General features: G+C 42.3%; 1 protein-coding gene across 1 annotated transcript in view; it reads right to left on the reverse strand.

Moving 5' to 3' along the window:
- Positions 1 to 9,597: 9,597 nt before the first annotated feature.
- SENP1 (SUMO specific peptidase 1) overlaps positions 9,598 to 15,091 on the reverse strand; it is a 73,801-nt gene continuing 68,307 nt past the window's right edge. Inside the window, exons 16-18 of the mRNA XM_020977150.2 lie at positions 14,977 to 15,061; positions 14,375 to 14,470; positions 9,598 to 11,303 (exon numbers count right to left, since the gene is read on the reverse strand). Coding sequence (XP_020832809.1) covers positions 11,241 to 11,303; positions 14,375 to 14,470; positions 14,977 to 15,061 — 244 coding nt within the window. The 3' untranslated portion in view covers positions 9,598 to 11,240. The remainder of the gene's footprint in view (positions 11,304 to 14,374; positions 14,471 to 14,976; positions 15,062 to 15,091) is intronic.

Below are 15,091 nucleotides of genomic sequence, written 5' to 3' on the forward strand. Positions count from 1 at the left end.
GGCCAGCCCTTCTGTGGGTTATATGAAAACTTATTTCTTCTCCATTCCTCTTCATTCACTGCCTCAGGTTCTCAGGGCCCCTTTTATGGAAGTTGCTCTGGTTCCTGCCAATGACATTTTCTGGTTTAGTAGGTTTTGGTACTGGGTAGTGGAGGGGGCTCAGGGTTGGGGGCTGGGAAACTGGTTGCTCTAGTGAAACCAGAGTTAAAGTCTTAAAGTCTGGTGACTTTAAGAGTCATAAGGTGGGTGGGGGTTGAAGGATGGGGGCCTTCAGATATGAAGTGTGATCCTCTCTGCCTTGACTAAAAACAGATTGTTTCTTCACCCTCTCTCTCCCCCAGGCTTATACTTCCAAGATGTGTCTTCCCAGTATTAGAAGTAAATGCCACTTAAGGCCCCCAAGTCTGTAGAAAGGGATCAAAGGAGGAGGATTCAGGTTAGTCCATAACTAGTTAGGACATGGTCAGGGACCTGAAGACCTGAATATTGGAGGGTGGTTTTGGAGGGGGCAGCTGTTCCAAGTGACTGAGGGACAGGGTGAGCCACAAGGAACCCTGTGCACCTCCAAACCTCCAATTCTGGTCAGCCCCAGCTCCAGCCCCCACCGTGCTAAGAGGAACTGTTTGATCATGGAATGGTTCCAGACACTGAGGCCACCCCAGGAGGGAGCTGCACAAAACCACTCTGTGTGCGCTGGGAGGGGTGGGGCCTGTGAAAGGCTGGGGCCCAGGGAAAGAGGCCCTTCCTCACCTGATTCCCCTCCTTACCCACACCCCCAACAGGACCCAAGGCTTGCACGGTGCCCAGGCTAAAGGCAGTGGTTGTGAGTACAGAGAGAAGGCTTAGTATTGAGGATGAGGAGAAAGTACCATAGGTCCTGAGGTGGACAGAGGGGGAAAGGGGGAAAAAAATTTTGAGAGAAAGGGAGATGGCTGAATGGAAATTGAGTGGCTGGCTCTGTTTTGAAAGAAGCAAGAGCTCAGAGACAGTTCAACTTCCCAGGCCATGAGGGCCTCCAGAGTGATAGAAAGACCTCCAGTCCTTTACACAGCCTTGGGGACTGGAGGTGTTCCTGACGTCTAATCACAGTGCAGCTGCAGTCTTCACCTCTTGTCATACACTGCAGTCAGAGAAGAGAGGCCCCCAGCAGCTTTCCCTCAGAGTTCCCCACTGACCAGCCCATTCCCAGGGTAGCAGGCCCTGCCCATTGCCCCCACCCCCACCCAGTGGGCGTGTGAAGTCTCAATTAGATCTGGAAAGATCTTGGCTTTGAGATACAGAGGAGCAAACAGTCCTATTTCCAGGGAAAGAGTAGCGGGGCGGACCTAGAGAGCCAACGGAAAACAATTAGGAGTAATTACCATCAAAAGGGGCCCTAGAGGAGGGAAGTGGAGTAGGAGGGAGGAGGGAAGCCAGTATGAGGAAAGGCAGGGTATAACAGAGAGCAGGGAATGCACAAGATTGGGGACAAGGAGGGGAAAGTAGGAAAGTGGGGATGTGCAGTGTAAAGAGAAAAAAAGACTTGTCTCTACGTGGGGAGTAATACAGTCCCTTTAGTCCTGGGGAGGTGGAGAGCACGAGGTGTACAGCCTCCTTTCCTCCACAAGTCTTCAATAGAAGCCCTGACCTTATTACTGAGAAAAGTCGTCCTTGCAGAGGACTGAGGTGTTCTGTGTGCTGGAGTGGGGGCAGGGTTGTGCATTCCTGAGATTCCCAAACCCTCTGAGTCCAGTGGAGGAAACTCCACCTTGAGAGCCTTGAAAGAAGACAGAATAATGAGAGAGGAAGATCATAGAGCTAAATAGCCCACAGAAAAATGTTTCCTAATGGGGGATAAGGTCCCAGTCCCCCTATAGAGCCACCTTTTTGTGGTTGATAACCTGGGCTTTTCAACAAACCTCCTTACATTCCCCTCCTTAACCTTATGATGCCCTTCCATTCTGAAGTCACCAGCTTTCTTTTCTCTTTCCCTCTGTTAGGATGGACAGACTCTTAGCTGGGGTGCTTGGCCTTTTTTGTATCATGAACCACTTTGGACAGTCTATCAAAGACTATGGACCCCTTCTCAGAATAATGTTTTAAAATATACAGAGTAAATAGGATTATAAAGGAAGCAAATTATATAGAGTTATTAAAATATTTTTTAAAAGTTTATAGACCCCCAAATTATGAACCGTTGTCTAGGGCTATTCTCATAATGTAGATAGATGATCTCATGCTCTAAGGAAATGGGGAATGGCTATACAAGAAGTAGGTAGAAGGGGAGACCTGCTTCTGGGTATCCTGTGGCTAGAGAAATATGGCAATAATGGGCAGAGATGCTAAAGGAAGGTCCCACTGATTCCAACCCTGTCAATCTTCATTATGTCTCTGATAAGTAATCCTCCAGCCCCCACTTGAAGACCTGCAATACTGGGAATTCACCACATTCCAGGGCAGCCAATGAAGGCTCTAATTATCAAAGGCAACAGATATTTAAGAGAAGAGAGGGATTTAAGAGATGCTGAAGAAAAAATCAGCCAGAGATGTGGGGATATGGACTGGGGAGGAGCACGGCAAATACATCCAAGGTTTCAAGAAAAGCCGAGTAACCAGCACTGAGTTACCCAAGGGCAGAAATTTTTTATTTTGTTTTGTTTTGTTTTATCTTCTTCAAGAGTCCAGAACAGAGCTGGGCATACAGGGAGTGACCAAAGATAGAACTGATTGATGACTAGGTGATGCCTATGTCCACTAAGAGTGCCTTCCAGTTTGGTTTTAGAGCCAGAGTTTCTCCAGAAAAAATAGGAAGCAATGTATGGGGCAGATAGCCCTTGATAAGGGGGTTATAGACCAGCCCTTCTCTTATAAGGCTCATAGGCTGCATGAGGATGACCTCAGTCATAGCAAACACATCAAGCAGCCCTTCTGCTTGTTTAGACTTAGTCAAAGGATCTGGATTTGAATTTGGCTCAGATACTTGTGTGCAAGCCACTTAACCTTTTTCACATTGCTTCCTAATGTGTAAAATGAAGGGGTCTGAACTCCCTATCATCCATCCTCTTAGGTCCCTTCTTGCTCTAACATTCTCTGAATCCTTTATAAGGAAATGGTAAAAGAGGCCTAACTGATTGCCCTAAATGAGTTCAAATCACCAGGACTATCTAGTCTCTCACTCAAGATTTCTCAAAGTCGGGGACTGCCCCTGTCTTGGGGGGGAGGTCTGTGAGGTCAAAATCATTTTCATAATAATACCAAGATGTTTTAATTTCTAATATGGTTAAGTATTGCTAGCTATGGAGGTGGAGTCCTCAATAATTTTTAAGAATGTAAAGGGATACCGAGACCAAAAAGTTTGAGAATGATTGCTTTAAACCATACCCCAAGGTCCTGAAAGAATTGGCTAATGTTATTGCTGAGAAAGTGCTAATGATCTGGAAAATCATGGCAAATGGGACTTTTTCAAAAAAAGAAGACTGAGTCTCTTAATTATTAGGTCAATGAACTTGACTGATTCCTGGCAAAATTATAAAAATATGTCATCAGAAAGACTTGCGAGCATTTAGAAAGGGAAACAATGGTTGGTCAATGCCATGAAAATGGTATTTTTGTATTTCAGCAAAACCACTTATGGTATCCTGGTAGAGAAAATGGAGAGATATGGACTGGATGGCTGTACAGGTAGGTAAATATATAAGTGATTGAATGGTCTCAAGAAATAGCGATAAGCATAATAGGAATATATACATATAGCCTATATCAGATTGTAAGCCATCTTGGGGAGGGAGGTGGGAAGGGAGGGGGAGAAACATTTGAAACTCAAAAGCTTATGGAAGTGATTGCTGATAATTCAAAATAAATTAATTTTAAAAATTAAAAAAAAAAAAGAAATAGTGATAAGCAGCTAGACTTCAACTGGAGGGAGGTAAATTTCAACCTGGGGGGGAGATTTCTAGTGAAGTGCCTCAGGGATCTGCAATTGGCCTTGTTCTTTTAAATATTTTTATCAATGACTTGGATAAATAAGAAGCTTATGAGATTTTCAGGTGACACAAAGCTAAGAGGGCTAGATAACATTTTAGATGGTAAAGCCAAGATCCAAAAGGATTCTTAACAGTCTAAAAAGGTGAAATGAGCCTAAAAAGATGAATTGTAACAGGGGTCTATGTAAAATTCTCACTTAAATTTAGAAAATCAACTCTACAGATACAGGACAGGGTAGGTAAGGCTAGATTTTAGCTCCTATTTTAAAAGATCTGAGGATCTTAGTGAACTGCAAACTCAAAATGAGGGAGGGTGGTCTATGAAAATAGGAGACAGTGGCACAAGAGGCAACATGATACTGTGAAAAGTGATTTGGAGCCAAGGGACCTGGGTTTACAGACTGGCTCTACTACTTACCAGCTGTGACACTGGGCAAATCACGTTGCCTCCCAGGCTTCATTTTGCCATCTATAAAATGACAGTGATGGACTAGATGAGTTCCTACTCAGGTCTAAATCTATAATCTATAATCTGATGAAGAGTTGAACACGGCAGCCAAAAAAAAAAATAAAGCACAAATAATCTTAGGCTGCATGGTTTCCAGAACAAAAGGAAGTAATATAGTCCTGCTATCCTCTGCTCTGGTCAGTAACAGATAGTGCATTTTATTCACTTCTGGGTGTCATATTTTCTGAAAGGACATTGACAAACTGGAGAGGGTCCAGAACAAAGTCCTGAAAACCAGGTCATATGAAAATTACTGGAAGGAACTTGGAATGTTTATCCTGGAAAATATCTGGGATCCAGGGTAGATGTGTGAACTATTTGAAGGGATGTCATGTCAAAGATGGATTACTCATCTCTGCTTAATCCCAAAGGGTAGAACTAGGAGCAAATGGCAGAAGCGCAGAGAGGGGCAAAATTGGGGTCTACGTAATCAAGAGATTTCCTAACACCTGGATTCTTCTAGAAGTGGAGCAAGTCACCTTAGGAGATAATATGTGTATTGGATGTTTTCAAATGAGGGGAGGATGACCACTCGCTAGGCATGTTAAGAATGTCTGTTACACGTGTAGGTTGAACTAGATGGCTCCTGTGACGGACTGTACAAGTATTTCTGTTATCCAGAGGAGACTTGAGGTCATCAGGTCAGATGCAGTGGCAGCAAAGGCCAGGGACAGGTGAGGGCGGTCTTAGCAAATGGGGAGCAGAGGGGGAGCCAAGAAAACTAGGAAGAGAAGTGGTCTCTGAAATGAGGCTTAGAGGTGTAGAGCTGGAAAAGACTTTAGAGATCATTTCATCTAACCCCATCATTTTATAGATGAGAAAGCTGAAATTTGAGTCCCAGAGGTGGTGACTTGCTCAATATAACAGAGAGTTAGGGGTAGAGATGGAGTACTTAGATTCCAAACCCAATACCCACAACTCTGAGAATGAAAGAAGTTACTTAAAATTTCCCTACTCCCTGCCCACCCCCAGTTGCCTGAAAAATCTTAACTGTGCTCAAGAAAAAGAATGCAAAAGTCAGAAAAGAGCATAGATCTAACAAAGCATCAATTCTACAAACATTAAACATGTTGGGGGGTTTTTAAAGATGGCTTTACCTTTTAATTTTTTTTTTCCCTTTTTTGATCTGAAAGGTTCATGAAGAAAACATTAGAGATAATGTTTTAGGGGGTATTTCAGGGTTGCTAAGGAGCCAAAAAGGGAAAAAAGATCCAGGAAAACAACAGGTAATGAAGCAGTTAATAAGGATGGGTAGGAAAATCTCAGCAGTCATTGTTATCTGGTTTCAGGAGGACTCACATTTAGGGTCCACATACAAGTCTGGTTTTAAAAGTGCAGTGCTCTACTCATTTAAATGTAATTTGAGTTCCAGTTCCTAACTCCAGGTATGTGAAATTAAATGTATGAATGAGCTGTATTCAGATCCTTGGTGCAGGGCCAGGCTCAGAGGAATCCAGACGAGACTGGTGGACCAATCACTGATCCCTTACTGGATCAGGAGACAGAGACAGACGGGGAGTCAGAGACAGAACAAACAGAGAAAGAGATAGAGAGACAGACAGACACATCATCACCACCGGGCTTCAATTAGTGGAAGCTCTATGGACTTAGCCTAGCCCTGAGCATTGGAGGAATATTCTAAAGAAGGAGAAAGTTAGTCCTCAGTGTCAGGGACCATCTCAGTGTTAGGGAATTATCCCAATGTGAGGGAAGAAATCTAGAGAAATATTAATAGTGAACAAATGATTATGAGAGGAACATGAAGAGTTGTGGCTGAAGTCTTCTTTCCTAGATAATGTCTACCTAACTCCTATAGGTGGGGATATAATTTGTGCTGATGGGATGCTTTACATCACTTAGGTCATTTCACATGTGCATGTCTCAGCCCTTCCATTTTGAATATGAGTTCTTCCCAGGCAGGATTAGAATCTTCTTTTATTATTCCTCCCAAGAGCATAAGGCTCTACAAAGCATGATATCAATTGACCAGTGTCTACTGAACACTTCTTATGTGCCTAATACTGGGCTAAACACTATGAAGAACACAAACTGACTCCAGTTTATACCTGTCTAAATTTGTTTCGTATCATTCTTCTTCCTATTCCGAACATCCCAATGAAACTGTATTTCTAGCGGTGCTTCCTTGTGCCTCTGTGGGTTATGCAGGCCACTGCCATGCCAAGGATGCAATCTCTCTTCATCAGTACCTTGGAGTCAGTCGATAAGCATTTATTGGATAACTACTGTGCACTAGGGACTACCCTAAGTGCTGAAGATACAAGCAAAGGCAAAAAACATGGTCCCTGCCCTCCAGGAGCTCAAATTTTAATAGGGAAGAGAACATGCAAACAACTATGTACATACAAGTCTAAATGGGAGGTAATCTCAGTGGGGAGGGGGAATCGGGACAGGGGGAAGAGACCAGGAAAATCCTCTAGCAGAAGATGGGATGCCTTGAAGGCAGAGAAGCCCGGAGGCGGGGGAGGGGGTGGAGGTGGGAGGCAGCAAGCAAAGCAGCTCAGAGTTTGTTCGTGAGGAATAGGAAGGAGGCCAGTGTATCTGGATCACTGAGTACAAGGAAGATCAGAGGCAACCAGGTTGTGAAAGATTTTAAAATCCAAACAGAAGATTTTATATTTGATCCTGGAGGTAATGGGGAGCTCCTGCAGTTTATTGAATGATGCAGGGTTTTGGAGGTGGTGACATCATTGGACCTGTGTTTTAGGAAGATCGTTTTGGCAGCTGAGTGGAGGATGGACTGGAGCTTGGAGAGGCTTGAGGTAGGAAGATCAACCAGATTATTGCAGTAATCTAGGAGGAAAGTGATAAGGGCTTGCATCTGGGTGGTGGCTTTGTGAGTAAAGACTCTCCCATACAAGACATGTTGTGAAGGTAGAAAGAAGACTTGGTAGCAGACTGGATCCATGAGGTGAGCTCAAGTGAAGGACCGAGAATGATACCAAGGTTACAAGCTCAGCTCAGGTGCCTCCTCCCTGGTAAAGCCTTCCCTGATCCACACAGCTCATGGTATCTCTCTCTTCAAGCATGCATAGATCGCTGTTTAGTTCCTACTTGACATTATATGTATTCCACCCAGTAGGATGTAAACACTTTTAGGACTTGGGCTCTTGCCTTTTTACCCATCACCACTTATGAGGGCAGTGACTTGCACAAAGTAGATGTTTCATAAATGAATGCTGAATGAGCACAAGAGAATAACAGGACCTAATTGTTGTCTTTTAGGAGGTTACAATCCACTTTGTAGAATTATAGCATTGGAAGGGACCTTTGAGACCATCTGGTTCAACCAACATAGTGTAGAAAAGAACCTTGTATCTGGAGTCAGAAGGTACAAATCTTGGTTCTGCCACTTGCTTCCCAGATGACCATAAACAAAACACCGCCTCTCTGTCTGGGTTTTAATTTCCCCACTACCAAATGAGGAAAGTGGACAAGATGATCTCCATATTTTTTTCAGACTCTAAAAAAATCCTATAACCAATGCACCTCTCATAAAACATCTTCTACAAAATTCCTGACATGTCAACATCCTATATCTACTTGAATTCTTCAGACTTAGGCTCTTGTCTTCTGAAGCGCTCAAAAGACACACATACAAAAAAAAAAAAGACACACATACAACTACACGTAAAATGTAAGTCCCAACTGTCAGGAGCAAAACTGAAGGGAGAAGAAAAAAGTCAGGGAGTGGTTTTACAAACCTTTTCTTTCCATTATCAGCATGACTCCTCCAAAGCGAAGATAGGATTCTGGGTAAAGAGGCAAGATAACCAGCTTCCCTATTTTGCCCTGTTGTGGAGAAGCTTCCTTTACCCTTTTCAAAACTGTAGGAGCCACTGCTCAGGGACTGTAGCAATATGCCTATTAAGGTAAGGGAAGAGGAGGCATTTCTTAAGAACTCTGGGCTCAGGATGTTTCACCTTGGGTTATCCAGAAGCTCTACTGAGACTCCTTAAAAGCATTCTTCTTTAAAAGTAGTGATTTGGTTCTGGTCGCAGGGAAAGAGTAAAGGGTATGAAAAATAAAAACAAGAAAGAGAATATAGAAGTTAAAACAATCAAGCAGTAATACCTTTAAATGTGGTACAAATGCATTTGAGTAGGCTTGATTTTTCTTTTCTGAAATTAAGGTAAGCAATACACCCTGCAGACCAGTACTGGGCTTCCTCTGTCCACCTTCTTTCTTTTCCAATGAATTAAAATGTCAGCTCCTTAAGAGTATGGATTGTTTCATTCATTCATTTCATTGTGTTCATTCATCCAATGAATGACCCCAGCACCTAGCACAGAGCCTAACACATAGTAGGTGTTTAAAAAATGCTTGCTAGCTGGTTGAGGCATGGACCTGATTGATGAGAATGAGCTTCTACACACGAGCAATCAGGGTCTACCTAGACACCTAAGGATGGATGATCCCATTATGCAATAAGTATGTCTTTTTTATCTACGGGAAGGACATAAGATGGATGGTGCCACCCTAGGGGCCTGTCTCTCTCCCACCATATGGACCCTAAACAGGATCATCAACTCATACCTACTGAAAAATCTAGTAAAGTTAAAAGAAGAGGACAGGGAGATGCACTCATCAACAGTCCTTTGTGCAGACCTTTGTATGTTCCAAAACACTTTATTATAGATTATCTCATCTGAGTTTCATACTAACCCTGTAAGTTAGGTAGGTTAGATTTTCCATCTTCCTTTGAAAAATGATGACTGAGGACACAGAAATAAAGTACCTTGAACCCAGTTCTACAGCTAGCTAATGACAGAGCCTAGATAAGAATTCAGTTGTCCCGACTCCTGGCCCAGTGCATTTTCCATCACACATACTCCCTAAAGGAAACTTAGACTTCTCTAGTCAACCTCATATTGTATTTACAGGTGAGACCAAGAGAAGAAGTAACTTGTCCAACATCACACAGACAGCAAGTGCAAGTCCTTGCCCTTTGAACTGAAGTATCTGGACCCTAAATTCTGTGCTCTAGCCTCTATACCATGTGGCCTTTTTAATAACAACAAATAATGAAACCCGGACAAAGTGTTACAGTTCTGTCGCCAACTAACATGCCAACGGCTTTCTGAAAGAGAATCTGAAGGGTAACCACAGTCATGGTATTGAAAGCCATTTATTTCCTATACAAAACACACACAAAAAAAGTGGCCTTTCCCAAGAAGGCAGACTGTTAAAGATACAGGATGGTTGCTGAGGTGGACACATCAACATTCAGTTAACAATGGAATATTAAAAAAAATAATTTTCATTTCAAAATTGTAACTCGTGGCAAACATACAAAAATGTACTAAACAAGCTCAGTAGAAAACAATAAGATCTTCAAATGAGACCGGGAAAGTGCGATATGAGAAGGGATGGGATGGGGATGGGGGAAGAGGAGAGGATTTAATACAAAACTACCTATTACAATACAGAAAAAGAGTATAAAATGTCCCTTTTTTTGGAACTTAAGTACAAAATGACACTGACAGTTCATCTTCACTACCCAAGCCCAAGGAGCCTCTTAGATGGTGGGAAGGAGGGTGCTAGAAAGAGCAGAGATTTTTGCATCCCAAGTCAGGAAGCTCAAACCCTGTCTGTCCTAGAGCTGAACAACCAGTTATCCACTGCATGCTGCACCCTCCACCCTCTTCTCAGCCAGAATTCATTCAAGTTTCAAAAGGTTCTGTCAGAAAGCCCATGAATACCCTGCATACAAGGCTTGGGCTCTGTGCGTGCTAGAGCTAAATTTGGAAAATGGAAACAAGTCTGCAGGCCGACTGATGAACACACTCAGCTTTTTTTTTTCCTTTTTTAAAAAAGAAGCATTTCCTTGTGAAATACATATATTACATTCTCTGTGGTTAGAAATATATTTAAACTAACTTGCCACAGATCGGACTGGACCTACATTCATTCAATGCTGGAATTTTATGTTAAAGACTGAGGTCCTTTCTCTTGCTCAGAAATGGGAGCCAGTGAAAATGGTGCTTTGTTGCTTCTCTAATCTGCTTCCTGTGTGGGTCTCCCTATCCCACAAACTCCCATCATAGGCAAAACCCCACATCTAGGGAAAGGGCTTTTGGGGGCTCTAGGACCTGCATGTTCTTCTTCATATGAAGTTTGGGAAAGGAACAGGAAGAGATGGGAGATGATAAAATCAGAATTTTACAAAGATGTCAGCTTCCATGTGGCAGACATGGAACAGGAACATTTGTCCATGCACGTACCCAGAATTCCAGTTTGAACACATTCTTGTCCACAAACTTTGACAGTTATGTGTGGGTAAGCATGCATGTACACATACCCTAACCTCCCAACACAACCCAACACCAGCAGTACATCTGAAACAAAGATAATTTCCAAGCCTGTTCAGATCTTAATGAAACTTGTAGGGCTCATTTTGGTTAACAACGACTGGGGTGGTTAGAGCCCTTTCAAAAGAAGATGGCAGAATGGGAGAAGGGGAAAACAGTCTCTCTCTTCGGCTTGAGAAAATCCCTCACCCTCTCTCTTCACACAGCACCAAAGTTACGTTGCAAAAATAGGTTCTGAGATATAAAAGGAAAGGCAGGTGTGCTTGTGAATGCATCTTGCCAGGATCTGGTCCAGGACTGAAGTTCTTTAGGGTTTAAAAAAACAACAACAACAAAAAACAAGATGACAGTAATTGTTCCCAAGGCCTCTTGGCCAGAGACCTTGGAAACAGCCCAGAGCTGGTCCCCCACGAGGTCAGTGACTGCTGATCATGGTGGCTCTCAAAGAAGCTTTCGGTGGAGGATCTCCCAGACCATCCGCTTCCGGAAGTATGGCATGTGTTGCTAGGGAAGACAAAGAAACATGCTCAGGTCTTTTAAGGCGATCCCTCAAACTTCTCCCCTTGGCCCTCATGTAGAGCCCTTTAATGACATTAATGACACTCAAGAATCTGTCCCAGCCCTACTTTCCTCATTTTTGCCCTCTTGATTTGCAAGGATCTGCAGCAGTAATTTATTTAAAATTGTATATTCTTAATTGTACTTTATGCTTTTTCATTCTTCAACTTCCCCCCAACTTTCTACCTGAAATGATACTGTAGCTCTCTTACTGACACAAGGTGTGCCTACTCTACCCAAAGTACTTGGAAAGGTATTGGATTTCAATTCCTTCATCCTAAGCTTTGGCTCCATGTGTGAAACTTCAATGTTTCAATGACTGCTATCCTAGAATCCCCCGACTACTTCTTCAGGCCTTCTACAGTACCTGACCTGACCTTCAATCCTAAGTGACCCCTAATATCCAATTTGTGTCTACTCTTCAGTTGGTGTAAGTCACAAATCAAGTTGATTCCAGCCAGTATACATTACGGTGAATCACTTCAGATAAGCCTTTGTAGCTGCTAGCCAGTCCTTCTGCTCTCTTCTTATTGACTCCATTTTCAGTCTCAATAACAAATCTCTTCGTGTACCTTCAAGTCTAAATCATACTCCAAACACTCCATGCTTACAGTAGATGACACAACCTTCCACTCCATTAAGATAATGGTCACTGGGCAGGAACTCTCCAAATTCCACTTAAACCTTCTCATCCAGCATTATATATTCTTTCCTACTCAGTATTTGCTGAACAGAATTTCTTTCTGTTCTAGTGTAAGATGTATCTATTCCTTGGTAAGGTTACTTGTGCCCTCCCTTTCCATCTCCTCCAAGACCTTGCTCTAGCCATTATCCCTTCCCTCTCCTGCATTCTCAATCTTTTCACTCTTCTGGGTCTTTCCCATTGGCCTACAAACATGTTCAGGTGTCCCTGGTGCTAAAAAAGAAAAAACTCTGCTTGCAGTATGTGCTTGCAGTCCAGCCACCTATCATCCCATCTCCTTTCACTGCCAAACTTCTGGAATAAGTTGTCTATACTTGATGTCTTGATCTCTTCCTCACTACCCTTTTTCCTTAACCTGTAGCAATCCGGCTTCCCCCTCTACTGAAACCACCTTTTCAATTTCAACCAATTATATTTCGATGGCCAAATCTTCATTCTTTTTAACCTCTGTGAAGCATTTGACACTATTGAGGACTGCCCTTGGGGTAGTCAAAATTCTGGGGCCTCTTCTCCTATAGTTTCAGAGGAAATATATTTTTCTCCTGTTTCTCTTACCTCTCCAGCCAGTCCTCCACTTCTTCATTAGTTCCTCTTCTCTTTCCCAATGTTCTGTCCTTAGCCCTCTTCTCTTTTATTTCTACAGCCTCTCCCTTAGCATCCTGATTCTCTCCTGGTTTCAATTCTGTGCAGCTGACTTTCAAATACTTGTCTCCACCCTGATCTCTCTTTTGATCTTCATATTCTCATCTCCAATGGCCAGAACATCTTTACTAGATGTTCCATTAACACCTCAAACTTAACATTTCCAAAATGTAGTTTATCTTTTCCCAATCCTCCTAACTTCATCATTTCTACTGGTGGATCCACTATTCACTCAGTGTTCTAGGTTCAAAATTTTGGTGTTACTTTTGAGTCAAACTTCTATCTCCCTTATTTTTTGGTTTTTAAATTAAAATTTCTTTTTTATTATTATTCCCTTACTTCTTATATTCAATTACTTACCAAGTCCTGTCTCCTCCCAAAATCTCCCTCCCATCCATTTCTTCCTCTCTATTCCTACTGCTACCATACTAGTATAAGACTCATTACCATCCACCTTGACTACTGCAATAGCCTCCTTGCACTCTATTCTACTTCTAATCTCTCCCCCTTCCAATCTTTTTGTAATCCTGCTGGCCAGAATGTGCTTTCCTATGTACAGATCTGGTAATGTCATTCCCTTGCTCAAAAATCTTCAATGGTTCCCTACAACCAACTGAGTAAAGTTCAAACCATTTTACCTGGCAGTGAATTCCTTCCATAATGGGAAATCATCCTGCTTCTCCAAGCTTATCTCACATTATTCCCCTCCAAGTCCCCTAAGCACTGGTCAAACTGGACTATTCTCTGTCCCCCAAACACTCCCTGGGCTTTTCTGGCCTCTGTTCAAACTGCTTTCTATGTCCTTCTTCTCCCTTGCATTCTACTTAAGTGCATTCTTCTAAGTCCCACTCAAATACCACCTGTTCTATGAAGTCTTCCCTGAGCTCTCCAATCTATAATATTCACACATTCAAACACAGACTCCTTAGGCATCATGTGTCACTGCCCAAAGGCTTTTAATGTTCTACTCATTCTTCTCAAGCCTGGATTCTACTTTTAATTCATATGTTTTTTATGTCTCTTCCTATTATATTACTCAAAAAATTTTCTGGTTGGCTCCCATTTCTTTACATGACACCCTAAGTAACTTATTATTTGAAGTTTCCTGTCCCAACAAAATGAGATTAGGTTTCTAATAATGTGCCACACTTATCTCCATGGCTATTCAGAGGCCATGGCAGAGACAAGATCCCTTTAAAATGCTATATGTAATACGTAATAATATATATCTAATACAAGAGGAAGAGCCCCATGATTTAATTGGGGTTCCAAAAGAGGATGAGGTTAAGACTTTTTCCAACCTAGCTTGAAGCCACATGCCAAAACCTCAAACAATATCAAACCTACTGGTCTTGGTTTTTTTGACTTTTTTTTGGGGGGGGGGGCAGGCTGAGAAGAGAAAAGGTTCTGATTAAGTCCAAAGTTTTTAGTTTTTAACAGGAGTTGTGCCCCTTAATGGAATAACTTGGACTTACTTTATCTCACTCATGATTCTTTCAGCCTATGTTATCTGGAATAACCAGTGACTACTATGTCATAACTTATAAGCTGAAGTATGTTAAAGGTCATGCCAATGCCCACAGCAGTGTGTATGTGTGTGTGTTTGCTTTTGGGGCAGTCTGAAGATAGGAAGGCTTTCCAGACATCCTTCCCCATAACTTCATCCACTCACCTGTGTGAAATTGATTGGTCTGTCTTTGGTAATGCAATCAGCATATTTACACGCAAACATCCCACAGTCACTCCCATTCATCTGCTGGGGAATTTCCTGAAAGAAAAACAACTGACACTCATCTGACTCCTAATTCCTCTACTCTTGCATTTAAGTAGGCCTCAAGGGGCAGACACGATAATCTTGTCCTAAATCAACCAACTACCTCTCCTTCAGAAAAAAACAAAGAACTAAAGACAAAAGGCAGCATTTCAGTCATGGGTATGACTGTATTTTTTTTTAAATTGTAGCAAAGCTGAATTCCTTGTGCTCCCACAGCCCCACTTAACCAGCATTTAAATTGGTACCAGTTCAGGCCACCTGACCTCCAAGAAGATCTAACTTGAAGTGAAATCTTCAATAACTCTCCTAATTGCTCTGACCTTAGTGGTGATCATTTTAGCAAGCCCCATTTAACAAAGGGAGTTTGGGGTCCCAGTATCTGAAGGCAAAACTGAAAGCTGACACCAAAAACAGAGAGGAGAATCTGCTGGGGAATTTTAAGCTAATAACTCCAGTCTCAGGGCTTCTAGGATGCATCAACGGAACAGGAAGCAGCATACCTGGCTTTTCTTGCTGAAGAGAAGCCAGCCATTGGTATCAAATTCTTTCCTTTTCTTGTCAAGGCTCTCTTGCTTTAGATAGTGCCTACAGGAGTTTGAAAGAGAACGATTAAAA

This window comes from Phascolarctos cinereus, unplaced genomic scaffold (assembly GCF_003287225.1).
Source record: "Phascolarctos cinereus isolate Bilbo 61053 unplaced genomic scaffold, phaCin_HiC Scaffold_1;HRSCAF=81, whole genome shotgun sequence".
In the NCBI taxonomy this organism is placed as follows: Eukaryota; Metazoa; Chordata; class Mammalia; order Diprotodontia; family Phascolarctidae; genus Phascolarctos; species Phascolarctos cinereus.